This window comes from Larimichthys crocea, chromosome XIII, assembly GCF_000972845.2.
Source record: "Larimichthys crocea isolate SSNF chromosome XIII, L_crocea_2.0, whole genome shotgun sequence".
In the NCBI taxonomy this organism is placed as follows: Eukaryota; Metazoa; Chordata; class Actinopteri; family Sciaenidae; genus Larimichthys; species Larimichthys crocea.
The window spans coordinates 16,419,086-16,427,353 of record NC_040023.1 but is presented as its reverse complement, the minus strand read 5'-3'; the positions used below and the strand labels follow the sequence as shown (position 1 = coordinate 16,427,353).

The window sequence follows — 8,268 nt, the reverse complement described above, 5'->3', positions numbered from 1 at the left end:
TACTTGTAGTTCTATTTCTTATTTCTATATTTAAAAAAAATCTACTTTTTATATAGTTTTCCATTTGCAAAGACCTAGCACAGGTCTAATTTGTTAGCATAGGTTCATTTCTTTGCCCGCTTAATTTCTTTTGATAGATAGATAGATAGATAGATAGATAGATAGATAGATAGATAGATAGATAGATAGATAGATAGATAGATAGATAGGATGAGAGCTCATTGTATATGTATATTAGTTTGCCGTTATTATTAATCATCCAAACATTTTATCATAACATTGTATGAAATTCGTAGTCTTTGTTTTTTTCTTCAGTTGAACAACATTACCCATAAACCACCGCGATGACGTAGTATACCACAGACAGACATCAAGATGGTGCTTGAAAGTACTATGGTCTGGTAAGGAATCAGAAATATGTTTAAAGTTCAAACAGAAAAGCCTAACTCTGTTTATCGAGACTAGCCGTCAGTTGACGAAGGCAGTGTTCGTGTCTTGACGTCGTTAGTCTGAAAGTATTTGTGCAGATTTACGTGTTTTGTTTTGGTTTTGAGATGCTCGAGCTATTCCCTGAGTCACTCCATAACCTAACGTTAGCCTGCAGGAGCATCCCGCACCGCTAACACACGGCTGTGCAGTCCGGTTACAGCTGTTTAAATGTGTGATGTATATGTTTATCAGCGCCGTTTTAAAGTAGCCTTGCTACCTTACGTGTATACGCTGTAAAGTCGCCATTGCTCCTCAAGTTGACTGAGTGTCGCTTTGTTTAACGCGTTAGCACGTTAGCCGGCTAACTGTCAATGACAACACATCCAGTTTGGTCGGAGCTGTTGTTGCCTTTGTCTGAGCGACCTGATAAAACATTTTAACCAACATGCAGTGTCTTTCAGAGCGACCGTAGACAACGTTAAAATCCTGTTCTGTTAAACAGTATTACAGCTCGTCATAGGTAGCATTACTGCGGGGATGTTGTTTGTTAACATACAATACAATGTAAAGTGCTGACCAGGTCAGCTCAGCATCAAGAGCACTACACAAAAATAATAATAATGAACTAAAGAAGTAAAATACAAACATGTAAGTAAAATAAAATAATAATATATAACAAAATAGAATATGTACCATCTAAATATGTATGGTTTCTATACACTGTACAAGTGTGACAAGGTTGTGTCAAGCATGTACATGTATTGGAGAAGTACCACTGTATGTATAGATAGATAGATAGATAGATAGATAGATGGATAGATGGATGGTTGACTGCATTTTTTGCAGGTTATTGTGTTCACAGAGGCAGTTGTTGTCATTAATGTGTAATATATTGATGCTTTCATTAATCATTTTGTCCATTAAACGCCAGAAAATAGTCCTAGTTTCCCTAAAATGACATGTTTATATTCATGTTTTGCCTAATTAACAAAGAAAGGACCCTAAAATATTAAATTTAGAACAATATACACGACCTAAAACACATAAAAGTAGTAATAGTAAGTAAAGTAATTGTCTTTTGATTATCTAATTCATTAATAAATAAATGGTTTGTCCACTCCCTTCAAGTTAGATGTTCTCTTTAGAGAGTCTCATATATCATTACCACACTATCCATATCAACAACCAATATTTGTATATTGTAGACAATATTGTAGATAGATAGATAGAAAGAAAGAAAGAAAGAAAGAAAGAAAGAAAGAAAGAAAGAAAGAAAATTGACCTGAGATCAATCTAAATTTAAACATGTACAGATAGATTTTGTACATTTGTAGCAAAATTAAACATTTGCAGAGAAATTTTAAATTTGCATAGGATTTAAATATGTACAGAGGAATTAAAACTGTGCAGGTGATTTAAACATTGGCATAGAAAATAAATATATAACTGTTAAGAAGTTAATGTTATAAAAATTATAATATTTTAGGGTCCTTTCTTTGTTAATTAGGCATGTTTTGCCTTATTAACAAAGAAAGGACCCTAAAATATTAAATTTAGAACAATGCACACAACCTAAAACACATAAAACAACAAGTAATTGTCTTTTGATGATCTAATTCATTAATAAATAAATGCTTTGTCCACTCCCTTCAAGTTAGATGTTCTCATTAGAGATTCTCATTACCACACTATCGATATCAACAACCAATATTTGTCCACTCTGTGTAATTTGTATTTCTTGCCAGCACTAGTCATTGTTAACAAGGCTGTTCTTTTTTTCTTAGTGTGGACAACAGTGAGTACATGCGCAATGGAGACTTTCTGCCCACCAGACTGCAGGCTCAGCAGGACGCAGTTAATATTGTTTGTCACTCCAAGACCCGCAGCAACCCTGAAAACAACGTAGGCCTCATCACCATGGCAAAGTAAGAGGCGGCAGTGTGTTTTGTATTAGCGTACTGACATTTCAAATATGTTCATCTAATAACACATAGTGTTATGTACCTGTGCAGCAACTGTGAAGTGCTGACCACGCTGACTCCAGACACGGGCAGGATACTGTCCAAGCTGCATGCTGTGCAGCCTCGTGGAAACATCAGCTTCTGCACCGGCATCAGAGTGGCACATGTGAGTTTGAGAATTAAAAAATGCGATTCACAGTTACAATAGAAGCTATAGACATTTTGACTTGGCATAGCAAAGTACAGAGACCAGCAATGTCCCAGTTCAATCAAGTCCCAGTACATTTTGTCATATGGTCTTTCCCATTTGCTCTGTTACTCTCTGTAGTTGGCGCTGAAGCACAGACAGGGCAAAAACCACAAGATGCGCATTATTGCATTTGTCGGCAGCCCAGTGGAGGACAACGAGAAAGACGTGAGTTAATTTAATGTGTTTCTGCACGATTAGGTCATGTGTTACTCAAATACTAGATTTGTGACTTTGATATTAATGACCACGGAAGAGACTCAAAGACTGTAAAGATTTGTCTGTGGATGGAATAGTTGTCATCCTCTTGGAAAAGCATGCTGCTCATCACACTCTCAGTTATACTGAACACATGTTAAACACTACTGTCTGTATACATTAAAGCGATATCAATACCTAATTAGTCAGACTTTTTTTATCTGAAGAATTGACTGACTAAACCATAAATAAGTTAGATACAACTTATTACTAACATTTTGTTCCTGCAAATTGTCTGTGGAAATGTGCAGATGTCTCCTTCACAAAGGAGGATTAAGTTCTGGATAACATTGCTGAGTGAAGCACAGATCTTCAACATGAAACATACTTAGTGTTGTTATCCAGCTTACGTAGTAAAGCCTTTTCATCTGTTCATCTTTGGGAGAAAAATGGCGATAGCGTCCATGTACTAATATCTGTCAGACCTATGAAAAAGATGGAGAATTTGTGTCATGTGAAGTGTTTTTATTTTCCTGTAGCTGGTCAAAATGGCAAAGCGTCTAAAGAAGGAAAAGGTCAACGTGGATGTCATTAACTTTGGAGAGGAGGTAGTTTGTCCACACACACACTCACCCACACTGTTGTTGTGTATATTTTTGCTGTCTATGTCTGGTCCTTGTGTTTACCCTCATTCTTTTCACCCCTGCAGGAGATGAACACAGAGAAGCTGACAGCCTTCATCAACACACTGAATGGCAAAGAGGGCGCAGGCTCCCACCTGGTCACAGTGCCTCCAGGCCCCAGTCTTGCTGATGCACTGCTGTCCTCACCGATCCTGGCCGGAGAAGGAGGTGCAGTGTTGGGCCTGGGTGCCAGTGACTTTGAGTTTGGAGTGGATCCCAGCGCAGATCCAGAGCTGGCCTTGGTAAGAAAGCTGGCCTACAATAGGTCACTGTGATCATTCTCTAACATTCTCTGGATTGTTATTTCATCACAACTATATTCTACACCACATTTAGGCTTTCTAATTCTTTCTTCATTGTATATATTTTGAGGCATGATGCTACTTGCTGCATTGTCATTTAGTGTAATTGGTTTTCTTCTCTCTAGGCTCTGCGGGTGTCTATGGAGGAGCAGAGACAACGACAGGAGGATGAAGCTCGTCGAGCTGCTGTTGCGTCAGCTGCTGAAGCTGGCATTTCCTCCCCTGCCGCAGATGGTGAGAAAAATGTCCACCAACTTGATTTGCTAGCATGCATGCAAAATTCTGCCCATCTCCCTTAAGTAGACGAATTATATCTCCCAACGTGAGTGTGTTCACACTGCATATTTTCTTTCTGTTGCAGAGTCTGAGGATGCCCTGTTGAAGATGTCTGTCCCCCATACAGACTCGTCCACACCTGCTCTACCAGACTTCAGTCGCATGACAGAGGATGAACAGATTGCCTATGCTCTGCAGATGTCCATGCAGGGAGCAGGAGCAGGTTAAAGTTTTTCTGGATTTGCATGGCCAGAGTTCATTCAGTATGCATCATACGAACAATAGAAGATTTGTAGAATTACAGCAAGATCTCCACACTCTTGCACTTGGCAGTACATTCTGCACTCCTGTGCTCCTGTAGTGGTCAGTCTCTGACAGTGTGCAGAAGAACCACTGTACTGTACGTTATGATTTATTGTAGAAGCATATCTAACTGTGAAATTGGATAATAAGCTACTGACATTGGTGTTATTGGTTTATCTGTGTAAGCTCTCATTGGCACAATGGACTATGCCAGAGGCCTGTACTAGGGCTGGTCGATATATCGATATATTTTCAAGCACGATTTAGCACGAGACCATATCGTTTATATCGATATAGTTTATTTTGCATTAAAATGACTATACATTTCTTCCCTTGAGCCGCCAGTTCGCTTTTATTTTTCCTCTCCCTCTGTCCAGGTCTCCCGCTGCTCATTGATGTCGTCACGTCAGAGTCTCCAATAACTCCAGAAAAAGTCACTAGATTTGTCGCTAGTCCTTTTTTTGGGAAAAAACAATCGAAGCAGCAGGGTTAGAGGTGGTGACCTGTGTATCAGCTGTTGCAGTGCATTGTGGGATTTGTAGTATGAATGCTNAATAGAAGATTTGTAGAATTACAGCAAGATCTCCACACTCTTGCACTTGGCAGTACATTCTGCACTCCTGTGCTCCTGTAGTGGTCAGTCTCTGACAGTGTGCAGAAGAACCACTGTACTGTACGTTATGATTTATTGTAGAAGCATATCTAACTGTGAAATTGGATAATAAGCTACTGACATTGGTGTTATTGGTTTATCTGTGTTGGCTCTCATTGGCACAATGGACTACGCCAGAGGCCTGTACTAGGGCTGGTCGATATATCGACATATTTTCAAGCGCGATATAGCACGAGACCATATCGTTTATATCGGTATAGTTTATTTTGCGTTAAAATGACTATACATTTCTTCCCTTGAGCCGCCAGTTCGCTTTTATTTCTCCTCTCCCTCTGTCCAGGTCTCCCGCTTCTTGTTTACGTCGTCACGTCAGAGTCTCCAATAACTCCCGAAAAAGTCACTAGATTTGTCGCTAGTCGCTTTTTGGGAAAAAACTAATCTCTAGAGGGTGTCGCTAAAGCAACAATCGAAGCAGCAGGGTTAGAGGTGGTGCACAGGTCTTGACCTGTGTATCAGCTGTTGCAGTGCATTTGTAGTATGAGTGCTGGGAGTGCGGGCCATTAATAATAGATGTATGAAATTATCCGGCCACGAAAAAAATATCTTTCTATCGAGTATCGCCATTCAGCTACAAAATATCCGGATATGACTTTTCGTGCGTATCGCCTGGCCCTAGCCTGTACTTCCTACAAACTTTGTCTTTTTTTTTTCTTTTTGCTTCCACATCTATTTCACACTGCTGGGGTTGCGGCTGAAAGAGTAAAGCTTTAAAAAGGCCACAAGAAAACATCCAAGCAGCGCGTTAATTTATTGGATTACGCAAATTTAATTACAGTCACATCTGCTTGTGCAATAATGATGGGGAGCATATGATTAGCCTCTTAACACCGCCTGCAATTTTTGGCAGTTGTGTTGCTGTTAACCTGGATCATGTGTTCATATTTGTCTAATATAACAGTGTGCGCTTCATTTGTAAAATGTCAGCAGACGAGACATGTCCGTATTTGTAATTAATCATATGCTGCAAATACCGCTCCTTTTTATGAGGAGCGGTATTTGATAACCATCTTTCCGTGACTGCTAATTTAGCACGAGTGTGGTGTGTTAGGCTTAGTGAAGCTGGATAAAGATATCCTTCTTTTGATCTTGCTTTGCAGTACGGGCCTCAGGTGGAGACTTTAGATTGCGGTACACAGTTGGCATGAGTTGTTTTTACTAGTAAAACTTATGTGTTTTAAGCATCAGGAGGATTTTTTGCACAGCAGAACATTCATTTATATATAGACCAATGACTACAATTGTCTGTCACCCTCATCTTTACTATTTAAACAACATTTGTCGTACAGATTTTGGTGCTGAGGACATGGACACAGAAGCTGATATGGACTCCAGTAAGACTAAGGTAAACACATGCCTTTTTTATTAGTTCTCATTTGTCTTTTCATCAAATTGAAAAGTTCTTGGTAAAGATAAGTTACAATGTAATCATTTTCTGTGTCCAGGATGAAGAGGACTACGATGTCATGCAGGATCCAGAGTTCCTCCAGAGCGTCCTGGAGAACCTCCCCGGAGTTGATCCTAACAATGAGGCCATCCGTAATGCCATGGGCTCTCTGGCTTCCCAGACTGGCTCTAAACCTGACGCCAAGAAGGACGAGGAGAAAAAGAAATGAACAAAGACCGCAACTTAATATATGATAAATAAAAAAAAAAGACCTGAGAATTGCACTGCATGTGTTATTCACAGTAATGGTATTACTCTCCTCCATACAGGAACTGTTTTGTTCATCTTTATGTTTATGTAGCTGTGTAAACTGTAAACAACTTTTTTCAACTTTGGGTTAACGGCCTATTCTTATTTCATTTTTGTTTTTGTTTTGTTCTTTAAGCAGATGTTTACTTTTGAATCTTTTGTAATATAACTACTCAGTCACATGAGCATTGGTTTTCCTCAATAAATTTACAGAATACAGGGTGATAGTTGGTCGTAGTGGTGCTTGGACTTTATTTACAAGTGTGTTGGCTGCAACGGTTAAACTTGTGTTCTATAATCTATATATACTTTGATTTATATTGCTAGTGTCATTCAGTGCCCAGTTAAAGGCATAATAATTAGGATTTGTTTTGTGGTTTGTAAATGCAACATTCAAAGTTTGGCACCACCTCTCCCAGCTTGATGACATCAGAAACATATTTTTGAATGCTCGCTGAAGATTTGGCACCTTGCTACATTTTTATCCACCCTCCTGCCCTGTGTGCTTTTATTAGCCCAAATGTTGATGCCCAGAAATGCTCTGATTCCCAAACACATCAGAAGGGCAGGGTCTCTAATATACATACACCACTACAGAGGTATGTGTATACATAGTTTCTTTTGGAAAATCTTCATTCTGCCTTGCCTTTTTGGATGGGATGATTATTGTGATGATTATTATTACTGGATGTTCTTTATTGTATACAAGCCACAGTTTATACACCAACATCCACTTCTTTAGGTACAATCCAACGTGGTCATGTAGAGTGGTGGTAGTGGCATTAGTGCCGAACTGCTCTGCATTATATTGAGAGGTGTTTCTTATATTATGGCCCTCTCATGTATGTAAATGGGGTGGCCAGAATATTAATGCATTTCTTTATAACAGCAGCACACACTAAGACCTCAATAATAAACATAAATTAGATTTTATAGTATAGTAGAATTTGGCAGCAAAAATCTAAATAGTTACATTCATGAATGGTTTTGTATGACACTTATTCCTGCAGGATCTACATTTGTGTTACTTTAATATGTAAAATCATATTTTATTTGGCAGCAAGAAATTAAAACACCCAGACTTCATATCAAAACAAACCGTCACATGGTGTTTGTTTTGCACAAGACTTTTTAAATGTAGTTAACATTCTGCTACACGCAACGACTGTCTCCCCATTGATACAGACAACATTTTTTTTGGTTTTCTGCTCAGTAATGAGCATTATGTTTCATATCCAAATGATACTTCCCTAACCTGTCTCTCTTGTCCTTGTACTATTTTTATAATTATCTCTCCCTGCCAGCCTCAGTAAACACAGGCCAAATAAGGGAAGTGGACGACACATGCAAAAACAGGACGCACACACACACACACTCTCTCTCTCTCTATGAATTAAAACATCTGCACCCCAAAATTAACTTCTTAACACAGTTATATATTTATTCTCTATGCCAATGTTTAAATCACCTGCACATTTTTAATTCCTCTGTATATATTTAAAT

General features: G+C 38.7%; 1 protein-coding gene across 1 annotated transcript; it reads left to right on the top strand.

Moving 5' to 3' along the window:
- Positions 1-302: 302 nt before the first annotated feature.
- On the top strand, positions 303-6,990 carry LOC104934471 (26S proteasome non-ATPase regulatory subunit 4). Its single transcript, XM_019270143.2, has 10 exons — positions 303-401; positions 2,214-2,354; positions 2,442-2,556; positions 2,719-2,805; positions 3,375-3,443; positions 3,545-3,760; positions 3,946-4,054; positions 4,182-4,319; positions 6,359-6,414; positions 6,515-6,990. The coding sequence occupies exons 1-10, from the start codon at positions 376-378 to the stop codon at positions 6,683-6,685; spliced, it is 1,128 nt and encodes a 375-aa protein (XP_019125688.1). The 5' UTR covers positions 303-375; the 3' UTR covers positions 6,686-6,990.
- The last annotated feature ends 1,278 nt before the right edge of the window (positions 6,991-8,268 follow it).

Bases quoted from the DNA above. Each gene is read 5' to 3' on its own strand.
- LOC104934471 (XM_019270143.2), top strand. From the start codon at position 376: ATGGTGCTTGAAAGTACTATGGTCTG. The intron at 2,557-2,718 runs GTGAGTTTGAGA...TACTCTCTGTAG, and splicing joins CCGGCATCAGAGTGGCACAT to TTGGCGCTGAAGCACAGACA. The intron at 2,806-3,374 runs GTGAGTTAATTT...ATTTTCCTGTAG, and splicing joins TGGAGGACAACGAGAAAGAC to CTGGTCAAAATGGCAAAGCG.